This window comes from Callospermophilus lateralis, chromosome 1 (genome assembly GCF_048772815.1).
Source record: "Callospermophilus lateralis isolate mCalLat2 chromosome 1, mCalLat2.hap1, whole genome shotgun sequence".
Lineage (NCBI taxonomy): Eukaryota > Metazoa > Chordata > Mammalia > Rodentia > Sciuridae > Callospermophilus > Callospermophilus lateralis.
In genome coordinates, this window is record NC_135305.1 from 2,998,510 (window position 1) to 3,018,644 (window position 20,135).

General features: G+C 44.3%; 1 protein-coding gene across 5 annotated transcripts in view; it reads right to left on the reverse strand.

Annotated features, from left to right (window-relative positions):
* Rbm33 (RNA binding motif protein 33) overlaps nt 1-20,135 on the reverse strand; it is a 94,367-nt gene that overhangs the window by 4,439 nt on the left and 69,793 nt on the right. For 2 of the 5 annotated variants that reach the window (XM_076831348.2, XM_076873165.2), the window contains 3 exons: nt 17,160-17,816; nt 3,954-4,160; nt 1,858-2,046 (listed from right to left, as the gene is read on the reverse strand). In XM_076831348.2, coding sequence (XP_076687463.1) covers nt 1,858-2,046; nt 3,954-4,160; nt 17,160-17,816 — 1,053 coding nt within the window. Of the gene's footprint in view, nt 1-1,857; nt 2,047-3,953; nt 4,164-17,159; nt 17,817-20,135 lie in introns of all 5 variants that reach the window. The other 3 variants (XM_076831330.2, XM_076873156.2, XM_076831339.2) reach the window with 2 other exon arrangements.

A 20,135-nucleotide genomic window follows, 5' to 3' on the forward strand; every position in this document is an offset into this window, starting at 1 on the left:
TGGGAGGAAAGGTCCTGCCCAAGGGCTTGACCAGGGGTCCTCAGGGTTTTCGGGGTAGCACACATTCGATGGCAGTGTGGCAAGGGTGTGGGAGCCCAGGAACTTCCACCTTGTTTTCAGATGTTCCTCTCTAATTAGAACAGGCCACCAATCAACCACAGCACTGGTTTTGCTGGAATTCTAAGGGGCACCCATTATACTTGACCCAATGACTTCTAATCTTTATAGAACTGGTTTAAAAAAAAAAGTGGCAAGCAGAGGAACAAAGGCCATTCAGAGGAACAAAGGCCATTCAGAGCTACAATCCCACAGTACAAAATTAAAAATTTGATTTGTAAGACAGGTAAGATAGAGGCTAGGTGGTTCACGGCTCCCTGCTCATTTTCACAGCGTGGCTTTTGAACTTCACTCAATGCCATAAGAAGCAAACTGTACCTGCTCTTCAGATGCGGATCTTGGCAGCTGGATCACTTGTTTTGAGTCGCAGATTAGGACAAGCACTTTTTAGGCACAGTAGTGTACCCCTATAATCCCTGCAACTCAGGAGACTGAGGCAAGAGGATTGCAACTTAGCAACACCATATCAAAATAAGAAAAAGGGCTGGAGATATAGCTTAGGGGTAAAGTACCCTTGGGCAAACAAAAAACACAACAAAAACCACTTTTGTGTGTGTGTATATGTGGTGCTGGGGATGGAACCCAGGGCCTTGTGCATACAGGGCAAGCACTCTACCAACTGAACTATATCTCCAGCCCCCAACCACATTTTAATACATCTAAATTCATATAATGATCAACTGTGTAGAAACTGCCCAGCCCTGAACACAAGCTTTATGCCTCTGATGTCTGACAAGGCATTCCTGACTGTGCCACTAGGAAACCTGCTCTCTAGAGTGGCATGCAAGAGTAACTTTACAGTAACACAAATAAACACGAAGCCTAACTACCTCTCCAGGAGTCCCACAACAAAGGGCGCTGTAACTTGCCTCAATAACAGGCCCAGTTTTGGAAGGCTTTTATCTATTCCTGGTGTTTAGGACTCTCAACAGCAGATGGAGATCTGAAACATCATAAATTAATTACCTGTACCAGCCCTAGTTTGAGAATGTTTCCAAATTCACCCAGGAGAAAGAGACTATGTAAGATAAAAGAAAACACTTTGCACTACACAGAAATCTAACATTTACTAAGTGTCCTAAAACTTCCACTAGTTGTCTCAGTCTGCGTGGGGTGCAGAATGTGCAGAGGAAGGCAGCGACTGGCCCTATAAGCAGCAGAGGCCAGGAACAGGACTGAAGGCCAGGTGGTCTTTTCACTTGGCCACCTGTAGGGTTTAGACGCTGCAGAAAATAGGGGTTTCCTAGGAAAACAATAGACGTGGAATTCTCTTCATTTCATATTCAGCTTTTTCATTTGTAGTCTGCTCAGCAGAGATTTTTTTTAAACATTAGACATAGACAGTTTTAAAATTAAGAGATGAAAATACAGCCCAAGTTACTGTCATGTTTGTAACATGTGAGACTGTTAACGTGTGAGACTGTTTCAGGAAATTAAAAAGGCTACTAATTTAAACAATCACTACCAATAAAGCAAGTGACTTGACAGCATAAAAGTCCACACGGGCGTGGACTTCAGCACAAGGGTTTCCACGGATAGTCTGTTTCCAGCTGCAGTATTCATTTCTTAAAACTTATAGCTAAGAATCTCAAGTTCTGCAATCAGCAGCCATTTACCTTTCTTCTCAAGTACAACTTTAACACAATGCAACCCATACAATGGGCACCCTGTTGCATCCAGACGGGATTTTGTCTAGGAGTCGACAGGTTCTGGCACCAACACTACCCACAGGCAACCCACCTGAATGGGCCCCACGGACATCAAAAGGCTCTTCAGCTGGACATCGGTGGTAGATGAGGACAGCCCCTCCACGGACACCACACAGGGTTGTGGCTTACACTCCACCACCCGCAGGTTCTGCTTGTTTGGCATCAGGCGTCCCCGGCCCAGGGGACCTGCCACACCTCGGCCTCGTCCATGCATGATTGCCTGGCAACAAAGAAAACGCATTCTGACTTTCAGTGTGTGCATTCCCATAGCTACTGAGAGGTAAAAGGGCGAGTAACTGGGCACGCTGCAGGACTCTCCAGGGTTTTCTGTGAGCCTAGGTCTCTGAGCACTTCTGTGCTGTTCTGAGGTGCAGCCCCTGAAGTCAGAATCGGGCAGCTAACAACTACCCCACCACTCCAGAGCTGCACTTCCATGGCTTCCATGGTTCTTGCTGTGACTGGCTTAAACCCACCTGACAGTCACAAGACACATCCGGCATCAGAGACCTGAACCACCTAGTCAAGATCTGTACATGTGCCATCCCCACACTCAAAAGGCAGGTTCTGCAATCACCTGCAAAGCTTTTACTTACACACATACACACTGGGCTGGGAGCCCAACCCCCAAACACAACCTATTGTTTGAAGGCAGGGCCCAGGAAGCACTGTTTTTTAAAGCCACCCAGAACCCAAAACCACTGTTCAAGGAGCCTTTAAAGAGAGGAGATGGCTGACATTTTCAGCATTTTCTCCTAGTTAGGAAAGTGTAGAGACTGTGCCAACCTCCAGCTCATGACAGTTGTGGATACAGAAGCAGAGCAGAATGAACAGCACCAGGCTTCCCAAAAGTCCCGCCCCAATTCTGTCTAGAGTTTGGGTACAGAGGGACAAAATGGCCTCTTAGCACAGGATAAGAGAGAAAGCCAGGTGGAGATTAGAACTGAACTATAAGACACGAATGTGTCCAACAAGAAAGGCAAGCAGGTGCCCCAGCCCTGTGTAGAAGGTGGCAGGCAGTCCTGGGAAGTGAGCTCTGGAGAAGAGCAAGGGACTGTTCTGGAAGCACACTGGGAAACACACCAGAGCTGCCCGAAAACCAGCAGCCTGTGAGTACATCAACCCACACAACGCCCAAGCAAGGCCAGAGATACCACGTCCTCACTGAGAGGAGAGGAGAGGTAGGAGAGGGTGGGGTGTAGGGTAGGGCACGGGCCTGCAGGGCAGCATATGAAAGGAAAATGTGGACTGAATGACCTTCAAAGATTACACAGCTTATCACTTAATCTGTCTGTGCATCTGTCTTCTGCTAGGAGTGGAATGATTCCGTCTGCTCCTATCTCATAAAGGAGGCGTAAGAGAGCACACACAAAACAACAACAACAACAACAACCCTGAACACTGTGCCCTAGCAGACCCTGGCCTTCTACAAGAGACTCACAGCAGGCGGCCCACCATGAACACAGGTGATGTTGGCTGCTGCTCCAGGAGGGACTCTGGTCAGCCAAACTCAGAAGCTAGAGGGTTGCATCTCTCAGAAGCTGAGGGGTGACACATCATCAGTATCATGCATGTGCGGTGACAGGATGGCCTCCCCAAGCAACAAGGGGCTCTGTTGGACATCTAAGCTTCCTATAGGACAGACTGAGCTTGGTTGGACAGGAGAACGCCATGTAGCCCTGTCACTTCCTCGGGTTACTTTGCCCCTGTGAAGTGAATGGTGATCGTGTAACCTAAACACAAGACCCTGGTTCTACATTGGGGCTCTCTGGTGGTTAGGGGTGCTCATGTACAGCTGATGCCATGTGCAGATGCACATGCCCCACTCTTTCTGCACAGCACAACGCAGACGCTGCTCAGCATGTCCTTCAGAGGTGTGGGCGACAGCCAAGTTCTTAGTTACAGGCAATTTACTGGAGTTGTGCCATCAATATGTCAGGCGAGGAAAGGGCTTTGGTGAAACGTGCCATTTTTTTCTAAGACGGGGCTAAGGAGGCGATGGCCCACTTGCTAATGATCTGAGGACTGCTGGGTGTTGGACACTCACACATCAGAGAAACCATCCACTGTTGTCTTCCCTTAACCACATCTAGGGAGAAGGGCCCTCCCAGAAAGGGGAGCAGGCAGTACCTTCTTGGCCGGGTGGATGCCCTGGATGCTTTTGATCCCTGGAGGAACAGCTGGGTGCAGGTGGGGCCCCATGGGCGGGTGCTGGGGCTGTTGAGGGCCACCCTTGGTCAGCGTCACCTTGCGGGCAGGCTGTTGTCTCACTTCTGGAGGCTGAGGAAGCCGCTGGGGCTGGCCCTCTGGGTGAAAAAATCCATCACTTTCTCCTCCCTGCTGAAACCAACAAGGCAGTACATGGTTCAGTGTCCATCTACTAGGCCCCCCGGGGCAGGGAGCCTGCAACCAGGGCTCACAGCAAGGCCCTTTTGGACAAACCTGAAACCCAGCCAAACTTGCCCTCAGAGAGCCAGCGTGGAGACCGCTCACTGGACAGTGGTTAGGGTTTAGCAAGACTTTTCAATTTAAGACACTAAGGTCCCTTTCATTACTGTGATTAAAATAATTTCTGATTAAATTAAATGACAAATTGCTGAACTTTCAAAGTACTTTATATGTGAATAGCATTTTTCATTTTCCAGAGCATTCTGACAGCATGCACAGAGCCAACCTCTGGGAAGCCGGACCAAGAAATAAGAGTGAATTAATAAGAAAACAACATGGCAAAATTTAGTGGATGTAACCAAAGCAGCTGCACCAAAACAGGAAAGGGGAAAGAAAAAATCTAAAATCTATAATCTGAGCTCTCACAAGAAGCTGGACCCCAGAGACTACAAAGACAAAGGAAAAACAAAAAAACTAAGTGGAAAAGAATGATAAAAATCACAGCATAAAAGAATGACACACTGAACAGAAAAATAAAGTCATTTCTCTCTCAGGTCTCACAAGTTGTTGTCAGGTTGACAAAGCTGATACTCTTCGCTGACAAGAAAAAAGGACAGAGGACAAATGATCAAAAACCATAAGCAAGGCGGGACCACCAGGATGGACCCTGCAGAAGATAAAACACATTCCAAACAACTCTGAATCAACTCCACAGTCAGCTCAGCAGAGACAGGCGAATTCCACAAAACTTGGAGGTACCAAGCCACTCCCACACAAAGGCCCCAAAAGACCTCTGAGAAGTCACGGTGCTGAATTAATGATGTTCTTCATAGGAAAGATGCGGGCCCAAATAACATCACAGGTGGATTCTAGAAATATTTAAGGAGGAAAGGCCACCAAGCTCACCCCAATTCCCTGAGAAATCAGAAGAGAAAGATGTGCATTCCCTTCACTCTGAGCCTGGTACCCAACCAAAGTGACAAGAGCCATGACCACCACCAAGCACATCCCTTGTAAACACACATGGGAAAACCCTCAGCACAGCACTTCAATTCAATCCAGCAGCTCAGGACAAGTATCACACCCCATGACCAAGCAAGACTTGCCCCAGGAACAAAGGTGGGCTAAGCTGGTGCAACATGCCACAGGTATGACAGACCCATGGCCATCTGCTCATGTCCAGCTATAGTGGACTGAACAGAGTGGTCCTGCCAAGGTTCTGTGACTCTGTTACATGTATTACGATCACCTGACATATGTTGGTCTTGGAGTCACTTCTTGCCCCTAACGAAAATGGACAGGTCAATGGCTCTTAGGATATGTGGCCACATCCTTAGATTGGAAACTTTCAGCTTGGAAAATTTCTCATATACAGAATTAGAGACATGTACATAGCTCTGTAAGACACAACTTGGAAACCAGGCACTCACAACGCGCCCGAGGCCTCAGCCTGGCTTTCCAAGCACACTGCAGTACTGGAGAGGGAGTGGAGTGGAGACTCCCAGGTTCAAGACAAGCTCTTGTGCCTGCCAAGTTCCGGGGCGCTCCTGAGATCTGCAACAGGGAGGGTGCCATTCTACATGAGCTGCAGGCTGGGGGTGGAGACACACCCAGGCTCCCCCCAAGCTGCTGTCCATCGGGCCTCCCTGAAGCTGAGCAGCGGCACTCTCCCCTTGCACGTGGAAGAAGCACAAATATGTGACTCCACACCACCTCCAAGAGAGGTACTTACACCAAACCCATTCTACAACTATCTTCAGAAGAACTGGATCAAGGAATGAGCCATCATCCAATTAAATTACTTCATTTAAAGTCCTATAATGTTGTGCTTTGAATGTTTTTAAAGATGGCGGTTAAGCATTCAAGGCTTAAATATAAAAAGAAGAAGCTATTTCAATTTATAAAAAAAATTGAAAAAATAAAAGTCCAATTAAGAGTCTAAATATTCTCTTTCAATGTAGCATAATGAAAAGCTAATTACAGTGGGAAATAAAACCCTGAATTTCTGGGCTAACACCAGAAAATGGTCAATCCATCTATATGTTACGGGGCTGTGTCCAGACCTATTTTACAGACCCATACTTCCACAGACAGACGGAACTTGAGTGAGAACCAAGCCAAAGTGAAGCTACCTATTTACTGATAAATCTCCTATAACCTATGCACACAGTGGCAGTCTTGAAAGTGGTCCTACACTTAATAGTACTTAGTTAAGCCAACGTTAACAAACTGATGACTCCAATTAACCATCTATGCAACAATCTGTATCTGAAAGTAAGCAGATCAGCGGTTGTGAGGGGGCAGATTATGCTCCAGTCCTAAGAGGTAAATTTATCCAAGGAGTTTTCAACTCCTTATGTGGCAGAGTATGGATACACCTTTAGCTATCTTCTTCTTCCTCCAAAGCAGAAAAGGGGAAAAGGGCTTGGGCCCACCTAAGTCCAAACCAGAGACATTTGATTGTTTCTCTTTCCACAGGTTTTTTAAATGAATACAATAAACATGTCTCTTCAGACTAGTGCTTTTTAAAAATATCTAAGAAGAACTATCTGAATTAAGTAAGCTTAGGGGATACTTTTTATCAGCTTAATCTTACAAAAAATGAAGTTTGTAGCCACCGACATTAGCAGGACAAATTTATTTATAACAAATGATTTAACTGTATTGATAAAAATGCCTATTGATACTGTCAGGGCTTCTTGCAATTTGACAGATCAAATCTTATTTTCATTCCTAAACCCCATGAAGAAGTGATATCACTGACTTGCATTCAGTAGCGAGCAAATTGATTAATCCCTCTCCATAGAAATCTCAACCCTTGATTATACCTATCAGACGTTAAGCAGCATTATTCTGGAGTGACAACACTTGACAAATTCCCCAACCATTTTTCTCAGCCTTTGTGGCCCTGCTAGCTTGTATTAACCCTGATGAAAAATTAATTTTCCTTATCTTCTTCTAAACCCCAAAATCCAAATCCGCCAAACTGGCAACTCTTTCTGTAAAGGTTTATGAAAACCTCTAAAAGATTAATTGCATGTCTTCAGGTGACATTAAATTAATTTCCGTACTCCTGACAGACACTTGATACTCCGTGCTGAGAGGACAGATAACATTGTCAGGACACAGAGAAGGACAGTGGTGTGGCGTCCCAGGGCAGCCCCGCACGAATCCTGCTCCCGATAAGGCCGCACTCGCTGTCACCCACAATGCTGAGGATCTCACAGCTGTAGCCCTCCCGTACAGGTTTCTATTAACTTCAACAATGCAGGGCCTATCCCTGTGATCTCTGTGACGCTCATTCAAAACCTGCATGGTAAATGATATGCAAGCTAGATCAAGTTTCTAAATACAAACACAAGACTGCTGGATTAAAGGAGAAAAGGTAGAGAAATAAACATTCTCTTCCAGATTCGGGGTCAATTTCCTAATCAAACTGCTGCAATGTGAGAAAGGGTGGGAGCACTTCACATCTACAGTGTTTGCTTCCTCTCTGCAATAAACTATCCTCACCTAGTGGCCAGGACACCAAGCACAGACACAACTGAAATCAAGACACTACCTCTGTCTCCTCCTGGTAACAGGTCCTATACAGGCTGAACACACATCGAATTCATGAGTTTAAAGACATCAGGGCAGACAGAATCCATAACTTCTGGACTTCTTAAAAGGATTTTCTTATTAGTACACATATTAGACTCTACAGTATTCTAAGAACATGGCACAGTTATTCAAGTGCTTGCTCTCATAACAACCTACCGTTCTGAAATTTGTTACGCATGAGAAAATCTTTAAAGAGCAAAAGTAGCTGGCTTTTTGAAAAATACATAAACCAAAGCCCTGAATTTATGAGGGGATCTGATACCTGGATCCTCCAATCTGAACAGCACAAACCACCAGGTAAAAGAAGGAAGAACTGCAAAGACGGTGGGGCTCTGCACACTGTGGTTTCTTAGGCAGCTAGGCCACAAAGTCTGGCTCTTCCAAATATGGACCCTCACTTAGGGTGAGGTTCCAGACCTCAGCTCTCCCTACCAGAGACTAACAAAGGTGCCACTGCCCCTAGGAGGCTATCTTGTGTGACTGTGCCACCTGCCTCCACCTCCTCCACCTCTGTCAATGGCAGCGTCCCTTCTCATCTCGTCTTCCAGCACTCTGTCTGTGGTCCTGTCCTTTAAACCTGCAGGCATGGGAACATGCTCCAAGTCACTTCCACCTGGCCCACTAAGAGACCCTGCACCAGGCACCACCAGATCACCCTACAAAATTAGCTTCTGCCAGAAGCAGGCTGGCCAGCAGTGTTCAAGCCTGACTGTGGAAGCTGGGTATGGATTCTCCTGGGTGATACTCCCAAGGTCTCACAAAAACCAGTCCATATGGCACCATCTACCATTTAAGAAAATCTGTAAGGCAGCAAATAGGCCGTATAATACAATCCCATTCTACAAATCAGATAAAGAAGTCTGGGGAGGGGATAATGAACTTCTGCTTGAAAAGATGACTAGAGGAATCAGCAAGAAGAATTTGTGTGTTTTTGGGGGGAGGTTCCTAGTACTGCTCACTTCCTGGCATCACCTAAATGTCCGCAGAAATGACTCTTACTCTCAACCTCAGAAGCATGAGGGAAACACTGCCCACGCTTCTGCTGCTTCGACAGAACAAACTGAACTACGTGGTGATATCTTCAGCTTAATATTTAAGCTTCTTAAATATATGTATCTGTGTGACAGTCCTGAATTCTGGAGACAAACATGGAATACAAAGCCAAAGCCTCCTAAGTGAGAAGCAGCACCCAGGAGCCAGGGGAGTGCGGCAGGCCCACCAGGGCTGAACCTCAGTGACAGCAGCACCCCTCGGGGCCAGAGGCACAGAACACCACATCCACAGAGCAGGAGGGAGGGGAAAAGCAACCTACCCCAGCATGAAGGGCTGAGGAACTGCGAATGCCCTTAAAGCAGTAGTTACCAAAAGGTGACAGATGGTTTTAAAGGGATAAAACAAATGATTCTATACCAGTTAGCAGTTAGGCCAAAGCAAGGCAAGGACTTTTCAATGGCTCTCAATGCTCTAGAAATCAAGACTCAAAATAGTCTGAAGAAGCCCTCTCCAGACACACTGCTGTCTGCACTCCAAATGAACGGCCTTCCTTCAGGTAGCAGCTGCCATGGGACCTCTGCAGATGCCTTCCTCTCCCTCCTTCTGCTGCTGCTGTGTAGTCAGTGATGCCACATCACTCCTGCCTTTGCCTATGGTCCCATCTCCAGAGCCCGTTGAGTGCTTGTTTTCTTGTAAGCTCACTGATGAGAAGTTCCTATTTTGTAGGTAGCTCGAGCAGCAAGAAGGCACCCCGCAGGACACGTATACACCTCATCAATACTGGCACCCAACTAAGCCCTGACCCCTGGGGTTCTGAGGAAGGCAGAAGGCCCGCACTCCTGGCTGTTGAGGAGCCCTGCTGATACTACCACGACACCTGGGGCACAGTCTCAGTGTACGGAATGTGTCCAGCCTATGAATGTGTCCTAGAATGTGTCCTACCCCTGCCACAAAGAAGATGCCCCTCGAAGACCGTTCTATCAGTCATCCTGTACTCTGGTTGCTGCCAAAATCAACGCGTTGGCCTGCCTCTGGCCCACAGAGGACGAGGGCCTTGTTTAAAATATTTAAAGAGTAGTGTTCATTTCTCCTAGAACTATCCAATAACTACAACGGTTTAAAAAATGAACCTAATGTGGCAAAAAAGTACTTTGCTTTTCCCTGTTAATGACCTATTTCAAGAAATGTAACACACAACAAATCTGACCTATTTAAGCAGTCCCTTTAGGATTCCTTTTTCTCTCTCTGTAACTCACTGAAGAAGGAAGAGCCCACATGAAAGGCCTAGAAGCACTAACAAGAACCATATGTACCTATTATGGTTTGCATCTTAAATGGCCCCAAGACCAAGTGCTTGGTCCCCAACTGTGGTGCCATGGGAGGCAGTGGGACCTTTAGGAGGTGGGGCCCGCTGGGAGGAAGTAAGGTCACCATGATTGTGGCCTTGAAGGGGACACTGGACGCTACTCTTTGCTTCCTGGATGCCATGAAGTGAATAGGCCTCCTCTGCCAGGTGCTCCCACCACAGCGTACTATGTCAACAGAGCCCAAAGTCAACAGGCCAAGCCACCATGGACTGAAACCTCTGAAACTGTGAGCAAGAAACCTTCCCTCCTTGCAAGTTAACAACCTCAGATCTCTTGTCACAGTGATGGAAAACTAACACAGCACCCCTGGCTTGAGTGTTCCACTCTGAGGAACTGGAGCTGCCTGGAGACAGGACTAATCCCAGAGCCAGGCAGAAAGACAAGTTGCACTGGAACTCTCCTGAACAGGAAGGAAGCACAAGGTCAAAGAGTGGTATGAAATAATTCAAGGATATAGAAGTCAGTGAAAGGGACTCTCACTGGCTGATCTGGGACTTCTCTAGCATCAAAGTAAATAGTGAGAATGGTAGCTGACTGAGTAACCTAAGATCTCAGAAGCCTATACTGATGCAGTGGATGAAAACAAGGGCCTGAGTGAGCCATGGCCACAGGACTCACGGAGCTGACACACAGAGGCACCAGCAGCAGCAAAGCATCAGTGCCTGCTGGCATGGTTCCCTGACCAGAAGGGGTACAGCCAACAGTACCTTCCCACACATGACTGGCCAGTGACTGCACATTCAGCACTAAACATAGTGGCGGACACTTGGCAAACACCATCTCTGGGATGATCCCATTCAAACTTCCCACTCCCGAGAGACCGCAGGACTGGAGGAGGCACTGAGGATGACAGCCCTCTGTGGCCATCCTACCAAAAGTGCACAACCTGAAATTGATTAGGAGGAAGCACAAGACAAACCCAAACTAAGGATGCTGCACAAACTAGCTGGCTTCTGCCCTTTAAAATGTCAAGGGCTAAAAAAACAAAAACAAAAAATAGAAACGAAGGGTCAGAAAACTGTTCCAGATTGAAGGAAACAACAAATGCAGCACATGGCCCAGGACTGAACCCTAGGCAGGATCCAGACGGTGGCTTCGATGATGATATGGTTCCTCAACAAGAAACATTCTGATTTTTGCAATATACAACTATGGTTTTATAAGAGAATGTCTCTGGTCTGAGGTAACACACTATGCCTCTAATCTACTGGCAAACAATTGTGAGAAAAATAAGTGTGTGTGTGTGTGTGTGTGTGTGTGTGTGTGTGTGTAAGAGGAAAAAAGAGAGGTGAGGACGAAAGAAAATGCAAGCAGGCAATGGCTATAGGAAAAGGTGCACAGGAGCTCCTTGCGCTACCCTTACAACTTCTCTCAAAGTGAAGCTGCGCCAACATCAACACAGTCAGCCAGAGAGACCAGGCGAGCAGGACACCTCCCTACAGAACACCTCCTAAGAAGGAGGGAGGGGAAGAGACCTACAAGTCCAGGCCAGTCCTCTAAAGCTAGCTCCCACAGATAAAGTGGGACCTTCTGTATGAGCATTTGACAGCCTTTAAAAAATAAAATGTAAGAGAATCACAACTGGACAGCTGGATTTCCTGCTGGGGCATCCTCTGCTTCTCCCACTTCTCTGTGTGGCCCACAGAACAAAGGACTGTTTGCTTAATTTGCAGCCAAATTCCTAAAATTTCCATTGCTTTGATCAGAATAAAGCAGCTGATAAGTACTTGCTCTTATTTTCTTAATGAACACTACCTACAGTTACTCAGAATAACCCCCTCCCTCCCCACCCCAAACTGAAAGTTAAGCACAGTGATACTGAGTTGCCACTCATTTCACCCAGCTACAGCCTCATCTCTCTGTAGCAACCCTGGAAGGAGACCTGACCCCAGCTTCTGGTGAGCAGCTGGGGCTCATCAGGCCGCAGCAGCAAGGGCAAGCCTCCAGAAGATGGTCAAGATGCAAACACAGCAGAGACCAGCTACTTCCCAGAAGCTGAAGGCCCCTGCAGCAGACCTTCTTTCCCAGGACTAGTGATTGTTCTGATTCCTCCCTGGGTCTACTCTCCAAGGGTGGGTAAAGGCCGCCATAGTAAGCTCACATAAGTAAACAGGTGATTCTTTTTATATTTGCTCTATTACTACTTGAACGAAGTTTTCGATTATGTATCGGTTATGACTAGAATAATGATTTAACAAGGCCTCTCTTTCAGTTTCTGAAGTTCATATTCTACCACATAATCAGCATAGATTTTATACCAAATTTTCTGCAAAACAGTAGGGTGCAACCATTATGTAAAGCATTTTTTTAAAAACTGTGCCAGTATTACTTTAAAAATCATATTTTATGGGCTGTAGTTGTGGCTCAGTGGCAGAACACTCACCTAGCAAATGTAAGGTGCCAGGTTTGATCCTCAGCATCACATAAAAATAAATGAATAAAATAAAGGTATTGTGTCCAACTACAACTAAAAACAACAACAACAACAAAAATAAAACTGTGTATCACTAAACTCTTTTTGGTGCAAGATTAGGAAGCAAGGAATACCTGCAAATATACATCAATGCGGTGGCTCTGATTTTGTGGTAATGAAATGAGCAAATAGAGACTATTCTATAATGCTAAGTAGTAAAAAGATAGCCATTCCAAATACAATTCTTTAAATAGAGTTATGTAAATAACGTTTGGGGGGGGGCACATTAAATTTTATAAGCAGTATTTGCTGACATCTGACATAAGCAGCATCAATTTGTTCCTTTTGTAATCTCACCTATCAAATCCAGAAAGTAAAATGGGAAGAAGAAGAAAAAAAAATCATATAAACAGTGCAGGATTAGTTTCATAGCAAAAGGTCTCTTTCACTTTTTAAATCCTGCAATAATTTCTACTCCAAGTTTTAAATGGGATACTTGACCTGGTGTGATTCATATGCTCATCACCTCCTTCCTCAGGATGGTTGAACCAGCATGCAGGAGGAAGCCCTAGCCAGCAGCACCCACAGTCGGGGTGGCTCACTAATCATCAGGTCCTTCTTTCTGCACATCCTGCTCCAGTCAGTCACTACCAATTGGAGGGCATGGGCAAGCAAAATGGAACCTAATCACCAGCCTGGTTCCAGAAGCCTCCATCGACAATCTTCTAAGCCCTACTGCTTCACATTTACCAAAAACAAAACACCACCCTCAGACAGAAATGAGTGACACTATAAAAGAACTGGCAGGTAGAATAGGGAACTCTTTGGAATAAAGCCAGGGGCTAGAGAGCCACAGTAAAACTGAAGCTAGAGGCTTAGCCCTGCCACTGAGCTATATGGCCCTGAGCTGGTGATGTGACCTCCCTCAGACCCAGCTTTCTCACCTATGGAACAGGAATGAACCTCTACCTCATAAATGTTGACAGTACATGCTCAACATCAGATAGAAAGCAGCCACTGCTCCCATCCAGCTTGAAACCCCCGATTTCTACAAGTATTCTAAAAAGAAAACAATTTGTAAGTGCCTCTACCTGCAGGAAGCTTTCATGTATCAACTCCTCACAGCACCTTTATCAATCCCATTGGAGTCAGAAATGAAGTTCAGAGAAAAGAAAGAACTGTTCAGGGTCTCAAAGGAAGCAAAGAAAGACAACCATCCAAACATGAGTCTTTCTGCACCCAAAGCCATGATGCTTTTATGTATCACATATCTAGGCTCAGGGGTCAATTCATGGTCTTCAAGGAGGAGTGTTCCAAGCTTGGTACCCTATGAAAATAGATCTCAGAAAGGCCAAGACCAAGTATGATGCCAGGGCAAGCCTCTGAATAGCATACAGCACCTGCAGACATCATCATGACCATGCAGAGTCATTTCTAGGAAACTCCTCTGAAGATGTTCCCTACGTCCAGAATGCAGAAAGCTGAACAAAGAGGACCCATATAAAAGATTAGAAATCATGTTATGACAGGGTGAATCAAAATCACCTTAAAGATGACATACCTAACAAAGGGCAGGAATACAAGCCCACCTTTCAAAAGCTCAGTTTAATAAACCCAAAGATAAATGGTTTGATTCTGAAAATTAGATAGGGAAATAAAAGAGAACTCTGTTTTGATTCACAATTGCCTCACAGGCATAAGGACTATGAGAAGCCTAATTAAGTTGTAAGATATTTCCAACTGAGCAATGTAGGAAGAATGGCAAAAAATTCTGCTTTCACAAACACACATGAGCAGTCCCGTGATATACTCAGACTGTGGTCACCCACGGGGGACAAGCTCTGGATGGAATCAGTCACATAGTCTCCTAACTGAGCTCAAGGAGGACTACGAGCAGGAGACTGATAACCAGAGAGAGACATTTCGTTAAATTCATTAGTGATAAAGGTTTAGGTCAGAAAAAGGTGAAGGAAACCCTTCAGGTTAGGGAAAAAGAGTAAATAAAACTGACTCTGGGGTACCTCTCTAGGAAACCTTATACACAAGATCCACAGCATAAGGAAAATAAGTTAAGGGCTCATAACCAAACACGAGGGGTGCACAGATCAATAAAAAAAGCTGCCATTAGGTAGCAGGGCATACATAAGTCAAACCTGACAGCACTCATCTGTTTCCTTTTTTCACAGCCTGAAAAAACACACAATTAGCACCTAACCACAATTATGAATACACTCTCTTAAGAATGGTTCCCACCAACTTCCAAAAGGAAAAAACCAACCCAATACCAGCATCACTAGGGAAATGCTATTCATCCTAGTTCAGAGAGATACAAGCAAGAGACACATCTGATCAGCCAAAAGTTGCCAACGTACTATACTGGAGGAGCTGTTAGAACTAATCCTGAGACTCGAACATGTCTGTAATTGAAGAGCCATTTACAAACTGGAGAGGCAAATGAACAGTTATTCCCAAGTATTGGTTTGGCAGATAGCTATTTTCATGGAAAATTCTTTTGTTTTCCCTACTTATTAAGTAGCATGGGGGCTGGGGTTGGGCATGCATGAGGCACTGAATTCGATCCTCAGCACCACATAAAAATATCATGTCCCCCTAAAACTAAAAAATAAGTATTAAAAAAATTAGGTAGCATGATTTTGGAAAAAGATCTGATATAAAAAAATTTTTTAACACTGCAGAAAAAGCAAAAATTTCAGTAGATAAAATTTCATGAAAGGTAGTATTTAAAAGCTTGTTTAAAAGCTGCTGAAGGTATAAAACTGACCCTCCTCCACTGCCATCCATTGGGACAGAGGGTGCACGCAGCCCTTTCCACCTGCTGCCGTGACAGGGCACTGGCCAGTATGGGAAGGCCTGTTCCCAGCAGCAGCCATGCCTCCACTCAGGTCTGCAATCCAAGAATGACAAGACTCTGATCAACACAGCAGTCTCATAAACAAGGCTCATATCTGAAAGGCCACAGCCTCTACGGAAACCAACAGGCTCTTGGGTTCACATCTAGAGACAACTTCATATAGTAAAATAGCATGATGTAACATCTTCTAATTATCAACATTTTGAATCCCGATAAACAGATGTGAGAAAAAACAGATTCAAATAAAGCAAAATCTGGTTTCCTTATTGCATATTCTACATCCGAAACTTCTAACATATTAGTCTATAAAATTTTTCTTATAGCACATGGGTAAAAGTCGTATTTTTATTTGACAAACCTAGAAATAAAAGCATTGAAATTAATTAACTGGCCAACTAGTGAAGTGATCTGTTCCGGAGCCCAGGCCACTCCCAATAATATAATGCCAAGCTGTGCGTTCCTTCACATTCCTAGGCAGCACCTTCTCCCGGTGCATCAGTTAGAGATGATTTTCCTTCCCAATGTGCATATTTTGCACTTTTAATACAGTGATTACCAGTGGGTTCACTCTAAAAGCTTGTTTATAGCCTTCCCATTTTTTCCTCAATGTGTATCAGCACTGTAGAGTACAACTTCTACATGAACCACAGAATTTGCTAAATTCGCCATAATTAAAGCCACAGGTACAAGTTTCCTACTACGTGAAGATCATGTGGCAGAATAAAAAAGCAGGAACTCTATTCATCACCTCTTTCCTGGGGAACCTTCTATAACGGGAATCTATCTTCAGTAGCTCATTACTTCAAAGAGCTGAAATTATCCAAACTGCAGTAAAACTGCAATTCCTGTGCCTTACTGAAAATGATCTGAAATGGACACTGTTCAAAAGTAAAAGAAAGAGCAGGGGATGTAGCTTGAGTGGTAGAGTGCTTGCCTAGCACCCATGAGGCACTGTTTGTGACCACCCAGTACTGCAAATAAATAAATAAACAATTAAATAAAGCAAGGGCATGCTCTACTTTTGAAAGCACATGGTAAGAACATACATGATTAATTTAGAACTATAACTGCTTTAAAAAAGAAGTATGGAGAAAGCCAGGCACAGTGGTACAAGCCTGTAATCCCAGAGCCTGGGGTGCAGGAGGATCACAAATTTGAGGCCAGTCTCAGCAATTTGGCAAGACCCTGCCTAAAAAACAGGGATAGGGGAAAATGTGTCTTGAAAATAGAAAAACAGGTATAAATGTCAGTCCAATGCTGCTTAAAAGTGGACAAGTACACATGCTGGTTGCCCTCTCCACCCATAGCTGCTCACTGAAGCTCAAGCTACACACAGCCAAGCATTTGCTTTGTGTAAAGGAAATTTTATTTCACAACAAACTTGATGCATCAAGTTTGTTCAATTTGTTATCACAAATTTATAACAATTTGTTATCACAAATTATCTACAAAAAGAAGCTAAACCTAAGAAATGTGTAATTGTGGGATGCCACCCTGGTCTTCATTAAATTGACTCAAGAGATAATTTAAACAATTCAAATGGGTCCCAGATAGAAGCAGTATTTAAACAATTCTTAAGCCAACTTCCAGTGGTAAAGGCTGGTCTATATGATTCCAACAGTGGGAATTTTTATCTCTGAAAATCAGGACCTTATAGAAGAAACAGATTCAAAAGCACCTGTAAAACTCTGTCAACTTACCCCTCCTGACAACTTAATCACCCTGACCTTGGAGCTGACATGTGGCCCATCTCCACCACCTCCACTGTTGGTCCGGTGCATGACAGTCCTCTTCACGCCAGGCTTCATGTCCTGAGGCCGGCCCTGGAGGGACGCTGGGCGAGCTGCCTGTGGAGGGGGTGTGGGCTCCTCCACCTCCACAGGTTTGACCTGGACCACCTTGTGCAGAGGCTGCATCTGACTCTGAGGTACTGCTTTGGCGGGCCTCACGTGTTTCAGTGGTTTCATCTGCTGTCCTTGATACTGCATGTTAGCACCAGATGGTACAAAGTTTGATGTTTTAGGCTGAGCATTTGAAATGGTGACATCCTGGTTTTTAACAAGAAGTCTGTTTTTCACATTCTGCCTGCCCTGTGCACCTGGAAAAGGTAGCAGCGGGTTACCATTAGTGGGAGAGGGTGCAGCCGCCTGCTCCTCTTGCTCCACAGGGGCTTGCGGGGCATAGAGCTGCTGCTGTTGCTGCTGCTGCTGGGCAAGTCTTTCCAGCAACTCCTTCTTCCTGGCACCAGCCTGCTGCTGCCGACGTAACTCCTTTTGTTTCAGAATTTCTTCCCTTAGGCGTTTCTGCTCCTCTATCTTTAAGCGATACAACCTTGTTTCTTCATCTTCATCAGGAAACTAAAATGGAAATACCCAGAGTTTACTCTTCTGTATAAAGCAAGGCAACCATCCCATCTATTTCAACTAAGAAGATGCATTTTCCGAAAATCTTTCAATTTAGTGTCTGAAAGAAGGCATTCAAAATCTGCTTAAAGACTAAGTATAATTCCCTCCTCTGGGGAGGGCGGAGGGAAATTACACAGCTAAAGCTAATTTGGAAAATCTTATCAGAATATTAAAAACTGAAATAATGTGAATTTCCACTCATTTACAAGTTTGAAACCAATTAAACTATTCATTTAAGATATCAAAATATGTTTTGAATGGGAATGGCAACAGAAGCGAGGCCCTGCCATCACCCGGCTTTTATCTGGCTCTTCCCTGACAAACCAACAAAAGGTGGGGTGTAAATGACCTGAAAGGGCCTGATTAGAACTATTGATTTTTCGTACAGAATTTTCAGCCTGATCTCAAACTCATTTGTCACAGAATAATTGGTTATAATGAACAGCATGAGTCAATCTCTCTGACCTTGAACTCATGCACCCTCCTCAGAGTCAAAATGTCGCCAATTGCAGTATTGGAATATTAATGGTATATAAGGAATCCCTTAAATATGCCAACCTGAAACCATTCCGAAAGCCTATCAAAAAAATCATTTGAAAAAGTCCAGTACTTTCATAAATGGCATTCAATAAGGAAAGCCTACAAAAAGTTAAGCATTTTACAAACCTAATGGTATTCTATAAAAAACTACCCATTCCCACAGATCCTTTATAAAAAGAGTCCTAGTGTTCAATCTATCTGGGATCCCCCTATTATCAAGCTCATCTTCCCTGAATAAACCTGAAGGATCAGGAAAGTAAAAACAAGAATGCAAAGGAGTTGGCTAGTGCCTTGGAGCCTCATGCAGGGCATGTTCCCTCAAAGGCAATTCTGACAGCTGGGTTTTCTCATCTCAAAGTAAGTCTAGGACAGATTTTAAACAGGAAATGAGGGTCAGTAAGGGTCTGCTAGAAGGTAGGCACGCAGAGCAAGAAGTAACACCAGGGGAAGCCAGAAAGCCAGGTGAAGAGCAGAGGGTGCAGACAGCAAGTGAGGAGGGAGCTATGGACACAATGACAGGACCCCAATGTACTGTTCGGAACACAGGGAAATTATTACTCATTGGCGTATGTCCCCACACAATCAAGAGTTACAGGCCATGTTCAGGAATACAGACAGCAGGACTTGAGAAAGACTTCCATCGACAATCATCCTTCATTGTATCATCATTAACTGGGAGTGTAAAATAATACACCACATTTGGCTAAGCAAAGACAATATTTCTTCTAAAAAGTAAAAATAGAATGTATAGTCCTGGTGAGGTACACAGAATATTAAAATAACAAATTAGGACATTCAGCTTATACCATGATGACCTGTAAGTTCCAAGTCACTTCCACAAATGATGTGTTTAAAAGCAACCACAGAGGGCTGGGGTTGTGGCTCAGTGATAGAGTGCTGGTCTGTCATGTGTGAGGCCCTGGGTTCGATCCTCAGCACTACATATAAATAAATAAAAATAAAGGTATTGTGTCCACCTACAACTAAAAAAGAAATATTTAAAAAAATAAAAATGTAACTACAGAACTCTTGAGCCCTCTACCTCACCCAATGTGCACAAAAGGAGCACACAGCAGGGGGCTGGTAGCGGTGTGTCCGAAGGTCCCTTTCTCATGTCATGCAGACACTGTCACTGTACAAGAAAAGAAGCATGTGTGTGGTTTTATTCTTCAGAACCAAATCAGTGCACAAATACCAGCCAGGAACCAGCTATGTAAATTAAAGGCATTATCAAAATTTTAGGAAAGTATTCTTTATGAACCACTCCAATCCTGCTTGTTAATCTACAATAATTTTTATATATTAATTATAACACCAAAGTCACCCTAGATCTAATTAGAGCTTATTAAACAGTAACTCAATATTTTGACTTTTCACTTACAATTCTGGTTTGGCAGTGTTACAACTGCTAGAGGAATTATTGGAAGAAAATTTAATAGAAAAAAAAATAACTAATTAAAAGATAAACCCAGTGCCAGTTGGTTTTTATAAAATTTTAAGAAATCATAACTTACCTAAATTTTTACCTAAGAAAAACAGTTTATGCCATCATTACTATAGTAGAGGTAATCAATCCACCATGCTACTTCATTACATTCTTCATAAATGTGATTAATACTGATAAAACTTCCATGTTTTTTTCTCTTACCAGGTCCCAGGTGCATACTCTGGCTTGTTTTATCCTCATTTAACAGGGAAGAAAGTTGAGGCGTATGGGAAGTGAGGACCTCA